The 17,951-nt window shown below is 35.4% G+C and overlaps 1 protein-coding gene across 1 annotated transcript in view; it reads right to left on the bottom strand.

Moving 5' to 3' along the window:
* Window positions 1-13,364: 13,364 nt before the first annotated feature.
* The window catches only part of LOC127448906 (uncharacterized), a 6,081-nt gene continuing 1,494 nt past the window's right edge, over window positions 13,365-17,951 (bottom strand). Inside the window, exons 2-3 of the mRNA XM_051711849.1 lie at window positions 17,909-17,951; window positions 13,365-15,340 (exon numbers count right to left, since the gene is read on the bottom strand). The exon at window positions 17,909-17,951 is cut by the window's right edge and continues 273 nt beyond it. Of these exons, the coding sequence (XP_051567809.1) occupies window positions 15,028-15,340; window positions 17,909-17,951 (356 nt within the window). The 3' untranslated portion in view covers window positions 13,365-15,027. The remainder of the gene's footprint in view (window positions 15,341-17,908) is intronic.

Raw genomic sequence — 17,951 nt, 5'->3', positions numbered from 1 at the left:
GGAGTTTCTAGTGCCCCATAGGGTGAGATGGTGCCCTCCTAGGGAGTTGGTGCCCTACGCAGACTATATAACATGCGTATATGGAGCGGCGGTACTGCATTTAACATACTATTAGCCTACACTCAACAGCAATCCATTTCGCAATTGAGTTGGTCAATCTGTCCTGTTCCCATGGGATGCGTTTTTGTGCATCAGATGGAGCATCTCACTGGTTTTCAGAAACATAAACGCTGCGTTTTTGGCATGGCAGAAATTGTAAGAGTAGTATGGTATTATGTCATTCCGAACTCGTGTCAAGTTAAAAGTAGTTGAAATGCGTCCTGGGCTATGGCTCTCCTTTCACGTGCTTCAAGCTTGAATTGCTCAAATGGTAGAAAAAGACATACTTTTGTTATGGAATTTACATACAGGTCAGAAGGCATGATTAATTGCGTACATTTTTTGAACGCCTGGTTTTTTATATAATTAGTTGCACTAAATTAGCACATTAAATCAACAGCCCTAATTATTTATTTTTTATTCCTTGAAAGAGGAACTCAATGCATAAAAAATGCATTTAAAGCTATACTTTCAGAGCCAAATTGCAGTAAATTCTCATTTTTATATTACGTAATCATGTTAACATTAAGAATTAATCATTTTAATCTAATGACACCACTAGTATTTATGTATATTTGTGTGTCCATGGTTTAGCTTTCATTATTTATCTTTTATTTCCCTTTTTCCTCTCTCTGATACCTTGATTCTCTTTGTGAACTTTATGAAACTCATTGCAACACAGAGTGTGCTGTCATCTATTTTTCTAGGGAATTGCTCAGTCACCAAAACTAAATATATTGACAAACAAGAATTCAGGCAGGAACACTAAGTCTCTTTCAACTGAATTAAACATTTAAGCCACTATCCATTTCATCAAAATGAAGTTATTTTCTTCATAAGATCCGTTGCTTTCACAAACAGCATTGGCTAGAGAGGCATATGGGGTAGACAGACAATATGGGGACTTATGCATAAAACTTTGCATAGATTTCATAGACAACAAAGACAGCAGAATCTGTGTCTGCAAAAAAAAAATAATAATAATAATAATAATAATAATAATAAATAATAATAATAATAATTATATATATATATATATATATATATATATATATATATATATATATATATATATATATATATTAGAGATGTTTTGGAGAAGTTTTTGGGTTATTCTGTTGAGTATGAATTCACTGCATTGAAAATGCTCCTTTCCTTGACCAACGTGATTACAAAATATAAATAGGGTGGCCCAATTGTTATTCAATAGTGTCTTTGTGAAATTCAGATCAATAACGCAGACCGTTTCATTTGTTTTCCAATTTTCTTTACGACATTTTAGAGTCATAAAAGAGTGGCTTATCCTACAAATCCCATCTTATTTAGTGACAAGGAATGGAAGATATTGCTCTTCAATACTTTTTGAATATTGTGAATGGTTATTATGATTCTGTCATAAGATGTTAAAGGGATAGTTCACCCAAAAATGAAAATTCTCTCATTATTTACTCACCCTCATGATATCCCAGGTGTGTATGACTTTCTTTCTTCACCAGAACACATCTGAAGAAAAACAGAAATATATAATGTTTTGAGAATAAAACAACATTTTGCGGCCAACATTAAAATAAGACTTTAGAATCTATAATTTCTGAATATTTTATTTTACTATTAAATCAGACTCCTGATGTAGAGTGTTAAATTGAATAATAAATTACCACTGTATTGAAGTATGGCAAAATAAACCATTAATAATATTATTCAGCCTTTATTCAGTTTATTAAACGTTTTGTACATGTAAAAATGTTCTTTACGTTGTTTTAGTAGCATTTAAACATTATTTAGGGTACGTTTACATGACAACGACGTACTAAAAAAAGTTTTTCCTTTGCGTTTTTGAAAAGTTTTGCATACAGACGACAATGTTGTCAAAACGATTCCCGTTCACACGGATCCGCGAAAACGACTAAAAACGCTGTATTATGCATGCCAGGCCAGTAGTTGGCGATGTCACTTTGTAAAGAAACACTACGCACCTGCGCACATAAGCATTCTTCCACAGAGCGGTGAATACAAACAATGAAGATGGCGAAAGCATCGAGCAATTTTGTCTGGACGGACGATGAGGTTGCTTTATTTCTACAATTACTTTGCTGGAGAGGCGTCAATAAATTCAAAATCTTGAGCAGCACAAACACAGTCCTGTTGTCCGCCACTGTAGTTTTGAATGTCTCGTGCGTTGTTTTGAAGTACTCGCGCGCATGCCTATAGACTGAACTCTCAAGATTATTAAATAAACTCTGCTCATTTTTACCATCACTTCGTCTCCTGCCTTCTTCTGTATTCCCCCTGCTGACTCTTGGGCTGGTAGGAGAGTAAGTTAACATAACAAACTGTTGATGTTGACTGGTTTTGGATATCAGTCAGAACTCTGATATATGGATATCTTCTGATGGAGAGAGAGGTCTTGTGTACACTGGATCTAACATGCATTTTCACTGCCTCATGTTTTCATATTCTAAGCATATCATTGAATACTGTACATGGCATCACATCTCTGTCTATAGGCTATATACATAAGCAGTGGGTGAATGAATTGCAGGGTAAAGGTACATCAAATAAAATTAAGTAAATAAATAAATAACATTTAAAATACAAATACATTTTTCCCATCTGAATCCATACATAAATTTCAAGATTTTCAAATTGCAGGTTCTGCCTACTGTACAATGTTCACACTCCATACAAAACACTCCAAATAAATAATTTGTTGATTATTGTTATTTGCACAGACACCAGTATTCATATTGATAATTATACATCTCAAATTGATGCCTATCAATCCATTTTTGTATGTTTACACGGAGACGATAACAGCACCGTTTTCAAAAACTTGCACTTTGAAACCCGTTTTCAAAAGTTTGCGTTTTCAGGCCCCAAAACGCCGTTGTCGTGTAAACAAACAGCCAAAACACATAAAAAAAAAAAAAAAAACGTTTGTAGTTGAAAACGTTGTCGTGTAAACGGCCCCTTAATCTATAAAAAAAAAATGTCATTACGATACATCTCCACTTTATACAGAGCACCCCCACTATTTTCAGAAGCACCCTCAGTGATTTTGATCTGGAACTGGGCCTGAGTGGCGGGCCGTGCATTATAAGTCTAGGCCTTCAGTGTGATTCATGCCATTAAGAAAACACAGTTTCACAATGAATAAGACACTCTATGCCTTTGGGTATCATACATTTTGTCGCAGCATCTAATAATACCAATTGACATTTAAAAACACTTCCACGCACGAAAGCCGGAACTTGAAACGACACTTAATGATCAAGCAAGCCTAATTTTAACTGCAGCATGACTGTTTTGTCTCCCGAACAGACATTCAAAAATCATAATTTTTCATATGAATCTACCAAGTCTACAATACCTGGAAAAATCTATCTAATAATATTTGAGATTTAAATGTTGCTTGCAATAAATTTCATTTCGTCAGGGTACACGGTTATGCTGCGTTCCATTCAAGTTGGATGTTGGATATTCCTACTTGATATCTCCAACCATAAATGCATTCCATTCCCCGATATTCGGAAGATGACGTTTAAGGAAACAAAACTGCAATGCTCCCGTTATCTTAGCAGGGGTTTGACTTTCATTAGAGATGTCTCCTAGCAACCCAACTGATAAACAATGCTGCAGCGCTAGCATTTGTGCTTCAGGTGTATGATTATCAAAAGAGATTATAAAGTTTTATACACCTGTTTCTGCAGGCATTTGTTAAACGAGCTTTAATATCATGTAATGCGGAAACAAACTCATTTATCGATATTTCTTAATAAAGTGAATGTTTATCACTTACTTTGTATATCTCATTGAGTGTCGACATGTTTGTGTGACATCATGCCCCTGCATCTCGGCGAAATCGGAGTTGAGAATTTCTGCACGAGCCTACAAGTTGTAATTCTGACTTAAAGATGCATTCCATTGCACTTTTCCTAGTAGGAAGTTGTAAAATCCGACTTTCTGCGTTGAATGGAACGCAGCACTACTTTTCAAAACTTGATCCAACATTGAATGCTCAAGCAGCCTAATTTACACTTAGAAACCAATTTACTTGAAGTGAAAATCAGTCCTCCTTTCCTGTTTAATAAATTAAGCAATCACACGGTCATGCAGAACATCTCGTGTTTGTAAATCCATAAGGATCTCTTTCTCAATGGCGATTGCGGCAGTGATGACAGCCGACTGTCAGTAAGATCTCGCGCTTTTTGCTCTTGAATTACGTACAACACTTAAACCGTGATAGCGTCACTCAAGGCCAGTTAGAAGGCCTGGACCGGGACATATCCTAAAGATACACCAACAAAGAACAAATAGATCAATCTGATTGGCTGATGAATCTGACAATCTGACTTTAGTTGCCCATTCATTTGCACTGTTGAGGGATTCTGTGGAAATTCTGAAGGCCTGAGGGGGTGGAGCTTAAACTCACACACTGCTTCGGGCATGCGTTTTGTGAAACAGTTGTCACACTTCAACTGCATCAAGGAATAAATTCTGACTGGATAAACTTTTCGTTTGTCTCTATTTGTTTGTAGATTAATTAGGAGTGGAACGCGATTAAAAATACATAGGCAAAAAGGTGATTGAGAATGAAAGGATGAAAAATATTTATTTATTTGGCATGTTAGGCCAGCAGAGAAGGCTTTGCTGGCCCTGAGAATTCGCCACTGGTCAATTGATTATGAGTTTAAAAAAGTACTTAAATATTTATCATTTTAACACCAAAAGCGATCGTGTCGCTTTAGAAGATATTAATTTAACCGCTGGTGTCGTATGGATGACGTTTAAGCTGACTGTCTGTGATTTTTGGAGCTTCAAAAATCGGATCACAATCTATTCGAATTTTAAGGACCTACTGAGCTAAGATTTTTTTCTAATTCTCTTTAAATGTGTTCTGGTGAAGAAAGAAAGTTATACACACCTGGGAAATCATGAGGGTGGGTAAATAATGAGATAATTTTTGGGTGAACTATCCCTTTAAAAATATTGGATATTATCTGATTTTGTTGACATGCCTTTCATTTGGGTTGTGCAATATAGTACGATAAAATAACTATATTTATGCACCTGATGCGTTACCTATATTTTTAAGTAAGTGACAGGAAAGGCACATGGCTGAAGAAAACAAAAAGTGTTGTTTACATGCGAGATCCTTTTCTGAAGGATTACATCACAATCCTACCACTGCAGGAGGTCTGATAACAAAATCAGTCACTTCTGAAAACATCGATTTTTTTTTTTAGGTCTTTTTTTTTTATATTATTATTATCATATTTAACAGGGGAATGCATAGTCATACAACAAGTACAATCAAACAATCATGTTTACAAGACCTCATTCATCTAACATATTCCAACATAAATACATCAGCCATCTTCCAAACAAACTATTTATATTTCTCTCTCTTTTTTTTAAGTAGAGATGTCTTACTAGCTTTTTTATTATTCTTTAGGGAAACTAATGAATCATAAAAGATTTCTAAGTCAATGGAAAATAGTCTAATGTTTTTATGTATGATATTTCCCAAACAAGGCTAGAATTGTAATTGAGTTGTCAATCGTCAAACATACAGAGTTATTGGACCAGAAATGAATCGTGACCACTTTAAAATGAGCCTGCACCATGACTTTGGACTTTAAAGTAACCAAATGTTGGAATCAAACAAGACAAAAAGGATATACGGTAAGCTCCTTGGATCTCTCTGTCTTCGTGCTACATTCCAGTATGCAGTAATGAGTCATGATTACTCATTAATAACACATAACATAACACGTTCTCCTCACATATGGGTCAACCACAACCAACCAGATTTGCAAATGTACGCATGGTTAAAAATACATATTTTTCTTGTTTAATCTTCTTTCATTACATGTTTCAGGCATCATCCATCAATGAACGTCAACCATTTTTTTAGAATTGAGATGTACACTGATGACACCTCTTGATGACACCTTTTCTGTCTGTCTTATCCAGTACCACCCACTGTAATACTGCATATTTAGGGAGTATGTTGTGAATTACTTTAATATTGTATAAAATTTTTTTAAAAAGGCAGGATAAAGCTTGATACAATGTAAAACAGTCTAATCAAGTATGAAAATCAAAATAATCCAAATGGGCAAAAAGATCAAAAACACACAGAAACAAGTCCAGAATTAACAGGAAAACCAAACCAGAATGCCAGAAATTGCACTAGGAACTAACAAGACTAACGAGTCACAAGCTGATTCCAATTCATAGGGTCCCTACTCAGTGTTCACTAATCCCAACACACTCGGTAGGGGATATCTGTCCAATGCACTTCACCTGACACCTGTGTTTGATAACTAACTGGCATGGCTGTTTAGTGAATTTGCCCCTCTGTATTCTGATGAAGGTTCCCTCTGGTGGTTGGGTGGAGGTATAACATGCTCAGATGTCTTACACATACACTTAATTTAAAGGTAAACATTTTTTAACAAAGCCTCTGTATCTGAGCAAAAAGTAATATTATACTCCCTTGATAATAAATTGGCATCCTTGGTTCAGCAATCTGGTTGTATCCGCTTTCAACTGCGGCATATAAAGTCAGAGAGAGTGTTCATTTTTCAAAGATTTTTAATTTCATTATCAGACAAGATTGAGTGATAAGACTTAAAGGGAAAGTTCACCCAAAAATGAAAATTCGCTCATAATTTACTCACCGTCGTGCCATCCCAGATGTGTATGGCTTTCTTTCTTCTGCAGAACACAAATGAAGATTTTTAGAAGAATATCTCAGCTCTGTAGGTCCATACAATGCACAGGCTAATGACAGGCAGAGGCTAATCGATAGGTTATAGTGTTTAATCTGTCAGAGGCAGATGAAGAAGAAGTTAAAGAAAGATAGAAGGAGATAATCAATCTGTAAAGATAGATCTAATGAGCTCTCCTTTTCCATAAATCCCTCCTGTAGTGTCAAATAAAGTGTCCACACTTTGCATTAATATGAAGTATGTGTGATGTGATCATGATCAATGCTTCCATGTCTAAATAAGGCACAGTTTGTCTAAACCTGCCTGTTTTCCATCAAGAATCTATCAATGTCAACTTCCTATGATTTCTGTGAGAATAGAAAAATGGTCTGGAGTGCATTTCCTAAAAACGTGTCTTTTAAAATTAATGGCACACTAATTACATGCTTCTGTTCACTGGCTCTTCTGCATTCTATTCAACTCGGAAAACTAGGAGTTCAATAGAAATCCACTTGAAGTCAGACTTGGAAACTTGTAATGTCAATGCAATAAATGTTACAGCAATAATAGCAAATAATGATACATTTTATAAATTTAATCATTACTTTCATAAAAAGTTTTCAAACATATTTTTAAAGTAACAATATTTTTAACAAATATCATCCATTTTTGAGTCTCGAGTATCAAGTTGTTTTCTTAGGGTTACTCCCTTTGGAAGAAATCATGTTTGCATAATCAGTGATGAGCACGATACGGAGGTTGCAATTTTTACTCCACTGAAGGTTAGGTTAAGGTTTGGGTTTTAGTTTTAGTTTAAGGGGTAGGCCTTCAGTTTATAAAATATGCATTCCTCTTCACTGCAATTTAGCCTGGACAACTTCAAAACTTTCTTTTGGCGCCCCTCTGTGGACATTTGTAGCTCACATGTGCCCAAATACACCCAACAACAGTTACCACTTTGGCCACTGCGAGCAGTGTTTCACATTTCGGTAAACAGACCGATTTCAGCTAAAGAAAAGTCAACCTAATGTTTCTGATTTCACCTTTAAGATTAAAGGTACACTAATTACATGTTTATGGTTCACTGGCTCTTATGTTGCACTCTATTCAACTCAAAAAGTCTGAATTTTCAACTTCCAATTTGGAAAAGTGCAATAGGATGCCACTTGAAGTCAGACCTTCACTTGGAAACTCATGCAGGAATCCAGTTTATGTTAATGCAATAAAGGTTACGGCAATCAGGGACTAAAATCTAAATGTTTTTCAATTTGGTTCGTTCGGAGCAGAAACAGTAATTTTTGGTTCTGGTTCCGGCGTTCCACAGCCTTCTTTTCCAAATGGTAACCGGTTAGAACGAAATAAAAGAACGGTTAATAATGTTCTTCTTAAAATAACAGTCTGTACTAAGGGTGGGTGATATACCAGTTGCAGTGTTTACAGATCTCACAAGAGAAACAATGCATCTGTTTTGGAGAAAAAAAGCACAAAATTAGGGACTTGCCTCACCCAAAATAAGCAATTAAATTTTTTCCCATGTGGGGAATTTTTCAGGAAAAAAAAAACAAAAAAAACATCATAATAAGCATAGTATACAGTAGCCTAAATAAAGTAACATCTTTTCAATAAATGTATTCTTAATTTGAAAAATATCCCCACAAATATATCTAATATTCATTTGGCCACCTAAAATCAATTAATAGCCCAAATCTCTCTCTCCTGCATGCATGCACACACTGCATGGGTGCGTTTGGATTAAACTTCACCTTTTGGGGGACGAATCATTTTTTTTATTTTTTCAGAATAAATGTGCATGCTTATGTTCTACTAAAAAGACAGAAGCCTCCATTTTTTCGGGTTACAGGAAAGTGGATTCATTCCGAAGATTTACTGTGGTAAACCATTTGGTCTTTGGTTTCATGAAAAAATTATCAGAAAAAAAAATGTACCAGTTATTAACCGTTTCCCAGCATTTAAAAATGTTGTTTTCACTCAGGAATAATTGAAAAGGATATCATTCCCATTTTTAGTTGTTTTGCAAAAACTTTCGTTCATTTTCGGTTTTCGTTCTTTGAACCGTTTTTAGTCCCTGACAGCAATAATTGCAAATAACGATACATTTTTAAAAGTGTTACATTTATGCATTTGGCAGACGCTTTTATCCAAAGCAACTTACAGTGCCCTGATTACAGGGACAATCCCCCTGGAGCAACCTGGAGTTAAGTGACTTGCTCAAGGACACAATAGTGGTGGCTGTGGGAATTGAATCAACAAACTTTTGCTTACCAGTTCAGTGCTTTAGTCCACTACACCATTACCATTGGGATACATCAAAATGCTCTTAAGGATGAACTTACCTTCGACCTCCACGTCCCCTCAAAAAAAGCCTTTTTGAAAGTGGGTGTAGATAGTATTTTAAGAGTAGAATAGTAGCCTACACCATAAATGACTCCCACTTTTATGATCCTGTTAATTCCAATTTGCTAAAATTAAGTCCCGCTCTATACTTATTTATTTTTTTCTCATTTAATATTCCAGTTTTTCTCAAAAATACGTCCCATCAACGTGGTTTTCTATTCTTTACTGTTTTAGATCTGGTTGTTAAGTACTGTACAAATCCAACATTTTACATGCTTTTATTCAAATGGGATTAAATAGTAATTTATTATAATTTTAAGGCCAGAAGGGTGGGCCTTAAAATAATAATAAATGGAAAATGCTGGGAAATATTTCACCAATGGTATCCCGGTTCATTGCAAATTTAATGCACTCAAAGCAGGCAACAGTTTTAACTTTGTGGAATTGTCAAACTTGTTCTAAATACAGATGGCCTTTCAGAAGGTTAAGCTTTACCTTTAGGTGACAGAAATTGTCATACTCCCCCTGTGACAGAATGGGAGGACAAAAAAAAAAAAAAAAAAAATTAGCTTAACTTACAAGAATAGTCCTCATTATACTGGAACGCCCCACCAAAAGTGTCACTAGCCCTGTCTGTTGAGGAACAGGACACATTGGTGTGACAAGGGGGTCTTGCATATTTCCAAAGTTGTTTACAGACAGTGTTGGTATGCCTCGCTTGCAAAGTTTCGCTGTGACAGTTGAGTCAGCCCAGTGCATGGCAGATATATTTGGGCTCTTGAATGTCAAAAAGGAAATTGTGCAGATATCATCCTACGTGTTCAGTCGCAAAGCCACATTAAGCTGGCAGATGAGCATAGTATGCTGCATTTTACAGGCAAATCACGGAGATCTGCAGGGGAAACAGGATCGACATCATAACCATTCTATAACCTTGCCTGTGTCCAGTGTATCCGTACAGTTCAAGGAAAGAGAAGAAATTGACATCTATGAACACTCAGGAATACAGACAGCGAGAAAAGCATGATACAGAGAGTGCAGCATAGATAAAACATTCACTTTCATTACATCTTTTTTCCATACAATGAAAGTGAAAGGTGAATGTGGCAGTCATTGTGTCACGGGAAAGAAAGTCGTACAGGTGTCGAAAAGCATGTGGGAGAGTAAATGATGGCATTTAAGCAAGTAAATGCAACTGAAATTAACTTAATATTTTAGTTGCAATCAATGCCAAAGTATGCTCAAATTTGTTAATCTTTCCCTCTCTTTATTTTTGATCCAAGTAAAATGCACATTCATTTTCATCACAACCTAGCTTTGGATTATTATTATTATTTTTCCCACAATTGTATAATTCAAGTGTTTGCCTGGGAATACAATGAAAACAGGTTGTTGGCAAAAAAGGTTGTCCGAGATGATAAAAATCTAATTTAAAACCCATGTATTAAGTTCGTAGAAGTGTGATCTTTGTGGAAATGTTGGGTTCATACATTTTGGAAAAACATTTATAATGTAGCATTTTCTAAAAAAATAAATAAATAAATAAATAAAAGACTTAAAAATGTCAAGTGGTGTAACCATCATGTAAAAAGTTAAAATATTTTCCTTACACCCTGCACAAATCAATCATTCATTCAAGTTTTCAAACATATTTTTCAAGGTAATATTTTTTTACATATTTACTTTTTTTAATATCCTGAATGTTTTGATAAATTTTTGATAAAATGTACATATACAGTATATAAAGTAAACTATATATATATATATATATATATATACATACATACATTCATAAAAGTTATCTGAGTTACCGTAGACTTTGTCAGTTCATACCAGTCTGGCCATTCTCTGCTGACCTCTCTCATCAATCAGCCCATCTGGCACCAACAATCATCCATGTGATAATCTAATCTAAATCCAACCATGTGGCAGCATTGCAGTGCATAAAATCATGCAGATACTGGTCAGGAGCTTCAGTTAATGTTCACATCAACCATCAGAATGGGGAAAAAATGTGATCTCAGTGATTTGGAGCGTGGCATGATTGTTGGAGCCAGATGGGCTGGTTTGAGTATTTCTGTAACTGCTGATCTCCTGGGATTTTCACACACAACAGTCTCTAGAATTTACTCAGAATGGTGCCAAAAACAAAAAACATCCAGTGAGCAGCAGTTCTGTGGATGGAAATGACTTGTTGATGAGAGAGATCAACAGCGAATGGCCAGACTGGTTCGAACGCACAAAGTCTACGGTAACTCAGATAACCACTCTGTACAACTGTGGTGAGAAGAATAGCATCTCATATATATATATACATACAATATAGGGTAAAACATCCATGTCTTCAGAAGCAATATAATAGGTGTGGGTGAGAAACAGAACAAAATTGAAAGTGTTCAATTTCAGATATGAAAGTGAAACTAAACAGGCACCACGGTTCACTTTCAGATATAAAAGTGAAAGTGGAGATTTAGAGTAAAAATAGGACTTAAATTTTGATGTTTCTCACCTACACCTATTATATCGCTTCTGAAGACAGGGATTTAAACACTGGAGTCATATGGATTACTTCTACGTTTCCTTTATGTGATTTTTGGAGCTACATAGGTCTGATCGCCATTCACTTGCATTGTATGGAATTTTCATTTTGGGGTGAACTATCCCTTTAAAGCAACATTCCATGTTAAATACAGCTTGATGTCTAGGATCTGTGGTTGTCAATCGGTTTCACTCATCCCTTAGTTCAAAAAAAATATTTTGTAATTTGCTCACAATGGACGTCTATGGGGAAAGGCATCCTGGAAGGTTTATAAAAAAATACAAATAAAAAAAACTTTATCACTGGCAAGTGATTTTATCACTAGTCACCTCTTTAACGTATAATGTTTAAGTCTTCTGGTTATACATTTTAAACCGCATGTATTTTAACGTTTATCCCAGTGCAACTGCTTGCCCCTTAGTCTTCCACTGTAAGTAAATTACTATAAATGCATTTTTCTTTTCATTTAACAGAGGGATGGAATCGTAATTATTGCCTCTGGTAATATAGCTTAACTTGTATTTAACCCATAAAATCTAATTTAATTTTAAATCAAAGTAATTGGATTAAAATATTTGTAATTTTTGTTTGATTAAATTTCCATCTGCACTGCAAATAGTAATAGTAATCTCAAATTGTAAAAAAATTGTTTACTCAATTTAAGCTTAAGTTTTTACTATTCTTACTCATTTTAATTAAGTTACCATTACTCTCTGAATCCTAAAGTTGTCATTAATAAAATAATTTCAGTGGTCCTATAAACAGTACTTGAAATGTCACATTTTGGAATCATAACTCAAATATTTACGTTCTTTAAACATTGACTTCAAGTACTACAAACTCAAAATTATCAAGTACAAAATTGCAGTTGTGTGGAATACCCATAAGTCCTTGCTCTTTATGTATATTTGGTCAAAACAATGGAACTTGTGTAGAAAAATAATGATTTTCTATTTTATTTTAAAATGTATCTAGATATATTTCTTGTCACTATTGTTGTTGTATTGTTGTAGCTGGTTGATAATTGAGATTTTTGTGAAGTCACCATGAGGGTGATTAATGTTGCCTGTGGTGAACTTGGAGCCTGTTAAGTGCAAGCCATTTTCTTCACTCAATTGTATTTCACAAAAGTACAGATTTATGTGCACTTTGAGTGACTCCAGCCAGGTCTCCTAAGCAACCAAATTGGCCTGGTTGCTATGGAGGGTAGAGTTACAGGGGGTAACCTCCTCGCTCTCAATGGGACACGTGGTAAGTTGTGCGTGGATCGTGGAGAGTAGCATGAGCCTCCACATGCTGTGAGTCTCCGCGGTGTCATGCACAGCGAGCCACGTGATAAGATGCACAGATTGACTGTCTCAGAAGCGGAGGCAACTGAGACTTGTCCTCCGCCACCCGGATTGAGGTGAGTAACACGCCACCACAAGGATCTAATAAGTAGTGGGAATTGGGCATTCCAAAATTGGCGAGAAAAGGGGATAAAAAAAAAAAAAGATTTCTGTGCACTAAGAAGTACTGAGTAGAATCCAATGTGCCATAAGTCTAACTTACAGTCCAGTCACAATTTCCTTTACACTGTATAAGACATGTTATAACCCAATATATGAGCTCTCCTTTATAACCCAATTTAAATAATTAAAACAAAACAACGATACTTTAATCACAGATGAGTTAAGTTTACTTGTAACTAGTCAACGTTACTTAAAAAATTAAGTTTAATTTACTTGAGACAAATAAGTACATTAACTTAGAAAAAGCATGCAAACCGATTGCCTTGAAAAATCTCAGTAAGGTCAACTAATTAGATTTTACAGTGTGCATACTTTTTTTTCGCATAAAACATATGTGTCCAAACATATTTAAAAACTACAACAGCAAAGGAAAGTAAAAGCCAATCTGGCATCATACATAGTTTTAAAACAAGAACACTGGCCACAAGACAGAGAGGTCAGTTTCATATGCTGGACCAGTAAATGCACTTTCTTCTTCTGAAAAGTAATAACAGGGGGGAGACACAAAGAGAAGAGAAGCGGGGGGGGAAAACGGGAGGTAAAAAAGTAACAATGAACTAAAAAGAACACTGGTAGAAAAACTGAGTTATTAAAGCTATTCCAACATACTGTAAAGGATTCGTTGAAAATTACCATCTCCTTTGATTTTTGCTTTTTTAAATAATGTATTTGGATGAAAGGCTAATGTCTTAGTGTTTTTGAAAGGCAATGAAACATCTAGACTCTAGAGAATGTAGTGACTTATAGCATTCCCAACTCATTTACTTTCATGTGACATTGTAAGAGTAAACAGAACATTCAACGAGAAAAAAAAATTGTTTTGGATGAGATTTAACTATTGATTGGATTATGAAAATTGGGCATTGCATAAATGGACTCAGTCCAGAACTGAATGTTGTTTCAGTTTTTTTTTCTCCGAAAACAGCAAAATAATGCCACCCCAAAAACCAACAATTGCCAGAAGAAAAAAAACAAAAAACATACGCCCTACCTTTACATCTCTTTTGGTTATAATGTCACATATAGAACTTGTGACATCTGTGAAAATATATAAGTTACCCTGATGCCATTTACTGGTCAAAATACAGTATGTAATATTATTGCATACATATTTAATGTTCACTTAGGCATGTTCCGGGTTCCACATAAGTTATGCTCAACTGATGGAATTTGTGACATAAGGTTGGTTATCACAAAAAAAATTTTTTGTGACTGATCCCTCATTAATAATAAAAAATAAGAAGAAAAAAATGGAGGTAAGACACTTTACAATGGACATGAATGGGGACCGTCCACAAACATTAAAATACACACAGTTTCAAAAGTATTGCCACAAAGATGTAAACATAAATATTTCCCATTATAACATCACTTAGTTACCTTATATGTGTAAAGTTTTAATCCAAAATTATATCTAAAATAAAATAATATGCAATAATCACATTAAAATCATGTAGAACAGAGATTTGATCACACTAAAATCATGTTAACATGTGTTATGTTTACATCTAGTGGCTATACTTTTGAAACAGTGTGTATTTTAATGTTTATGGACTGGCTCCATTCGCTTCCATTGTAAGTGCCCAAGTAATTTTTTTTTCTTTTTGTGGTAATCAACATTATGCAACAAATGCTTAATCTGTATTGAACCCAGAACATTCCTTTAAGTACACAAAGTATTGACCAGTTGACACTATGTTCTCCACTGTCAGGTTGTGTATATTTAAATTTAGGAAACCTGTTGAATTTGCAAAGCAAGCTATTCACAGCTTTGAGTTAAAAAAATCACATCTCAACAAAACAGCAGTTAACGCACTACTTTATCGTTCAGTGTCGGCTCCATGGCCATTTTTGCTTTCAGATGCTGTATCTTAAGTGAATAGTACTCTTCCTGTAGCTTCAACACTTGTTCTTGTCTGCGCAGCACTGACAGCTCCAAATCGTTTTTTTCTGCTGATTGTTTAGGTGGGGGTGAAAGAGTCACTGAGAGATTTGATTGGCTGTCATTCACACAGTTCACAGGCTGAGCGTCGGAGACGAGTGGAATCGTGGTTGGAATAACATATTTCTCCTCCTCTTCTTCCTCCTGAGAGATTGCACTTTCCAGTTCAGTTTCAGCTCTGTGAGAGGACAAAATTGTTCAATTAGGATAATGGAGATAAATAAGCATATCTATACAGAGTAATAAATAACCTTTAGATAAGCTATAGAGCGCATCAGTCAGGTTCCAGAAGTAAAAATACCATTCATTTTCTCTCTCTGCGAACTGATTTTTAACGACAACTTATAAACCTTTCAAGACAGACCTACCGTGAGCTCCGAGGTTGCAAAATCGATGATATATGTTTCTGATGAAGCCGTCAGAACACATTATTTCAACTTTATTTCTTTTTTCTAATCATGTTAAATAGCAGATATCCTGGTGAAGAACTACACAACCTGCGAATCCACCAATCAGAAAGTCGCTGCCAAAAAAGCTTTGCAGTGACAACCCACTCCCATTACGCAATCGAGCTGGCCTCCCTAAACTACTTGTATATTAGGAATGTCATAAAATATTGATACATCGATTATTGATCGGCACGTTATTTTCTTGAGACATTTTAGAGGCATCAATATACTAACATTAGCCAACATTAGAAACCTCATTTGTGTGCTTTCCAATTAGCTGTCAGTTGGCCTTCCGTTTAATGTAGTCTCGTGTCATAGCTTTGGGAGACCACAAGGGGGTGATATAAAATTTACTGTACATAATACTGAAGCCAGTCGGACACTGGACGAGAAGCGCAGTATCGCAGGTAGAACAAGGCACAGGTATCGCAGAGGACGCGTCGATGCAGTGCAGGTGTCAGTCCAAAGTTGTGAATCTAGTCACCATACACACAAAAGTTACGAAGGTTTTTGTTCTTCTTCAAGAATGAATAAAGTGATGTCAATAAGTTTGCAGGATAGTGTATGAAACTGATAATGGTAGCACTTTATTTTACAGTACTGTTCTACATTTACGTACTATAGTAATTACTGTAGTTGCTGTAATTATATGTACTAACCCTAAACCTTACCCCAGTCCCAACCTTAACCCATATTAAGTACATGTAGTTACCTAATATTACTCAGTACTTTCTTGGGTAAGTACACGGTAAGTATACTGAAAGTGCACATACTCTAAAATAGAGTGCAACCCTGATAATGATAATGATTTGGATCCAATTTAATGAAAAACTATGCTCCGCGGCGCTGCAGAATTTTGAGCGGCTTCCGGAGTCGTAGCTGGGCGCTGCCAACAGACGACGATCGGTGGCGGTGGTGTATGCCAGACTCGTCCGGTGTGCAACCCTCTTTAATTTTTACCCTGCCGCTCACACTTTACCAAGCTGAAAATATGCATGATGAGACAAAAACTATTGTACTAAGAGTAGCCCTATATATATGTGAAGAAATGCAGCTATATACTGTATCGATAATCATTGGGAAAATGTTCTGATTACTGATGCGTAAAAAAGGCATTGATCCCAAGCCTATTGTAGATACCTGAAATTGAATATTTTGCACCAAAATTAAAATCTATGGTTTCTAGTCATCTAATCTATTCAGCAACTTGAAATCAAAGTGTGAAATAAAATTGAAGTTTAGATTGACAGGTGTCATCATTCAGGACATTTCGACTCTTTATCCTGGGACGTCCTCAAGATAAATTTCCATTGTTTTTAACTCCATTATATCATTTGCAATGCTTCATGGGATTGTAGTTTATTCCCCCATAAAAGATGGTAAGTACACAGTTTTGGCCCTTTGTCTTTTCGTCCGATTTTCAAATACCTTTTGTTTCAAAACAAAGTCTGTAATGTAATGATTCACCTAAGAGCTGGTTAGTTTGGTCCATGGCTTAGAACTCTTTTATGAAGGATTTATGAAATCCATTTGAATGGAAAAAAAATACTTCTGGAACCAAGACAGCTAAAAAAAAGTGTGTAGGAACTGTGGCACTCTACAGTCTCAGAAATTAACTTTTCCATTAAGGGGCAATATCCCCTGGGTTTGATTTTAGAGGCATTTTTTATTTTTATAAGGGCATTTGTTTTCTAATAATATAAAAAAGTAATGTCTAATATTCCATTTAATTAATTATCATAAATTCTCAGAGTAATTACAGTTTATCTTGTGTTTTAAGCAATAATACTGTATGTATTCCTAGACCTAGAATAGAAAAGAACTATATCATATGTTACAAATAAAACAGAAGGTAGAAGAACTCATTATACATTTTTAATTTTAGGGGCATTTTTGGCACTTTTGGTGGCATTTTTGGCCCAAACACGTTATTTTCTATTCCTGGCACTCTGTTATTAATTGCAAACCTGTACGATTTTCTTTTTTCCATAGAACACAAAAAGAGAATGTTCAAGCTGCTATTTTCCATACAACAAAAGCAATGAAAACACCCAATATTCCAAAACTTGGAATACAGTGCATGAATTATGTGGACGACTTTTATGGTGTATTTTTTTGCACTTTTTGGGTCTTGACTGCCCCTGGTCACTGTATGCTTTCACAGTATGGAAACAGGCAGCCTTTTTACAGTTCTGGAATGAGGGCGAGTAAATGAGAGAATTTTCATTTTTAGGTGTACAGTACGGTCATGTTCATGTATCTTGTTACACAGACATCTGTACAGAATATGGTCATACCCTGGTGAGTGGTATGGTGCCATGTAGCTTGTGCTTGGAAAAG

Source organism: Myxocyprinus asiaticus, chromosome 12, assembly GCF_019703515.2.
Source record: "Myxocyprinus asiaticus isolate MX2 ecotype Aquarium Trade chromosome 12, UBuf_Myxa_2, whole genome shotgun sequence".
Classification (NCBI taxonomy): domain Eukaryota; kingdom Metazoa; phylum Chordata; class Actinopteri; order Cypriniformes; family Catostomidae; genus Myxocyprinus; species Myxocyprinus asiaticus.
The sequence above is the reverse complement of the archived record's forward strand: the minus strand, read 5'-3'. Positions and strand labels throughout refer to the sequence as shown.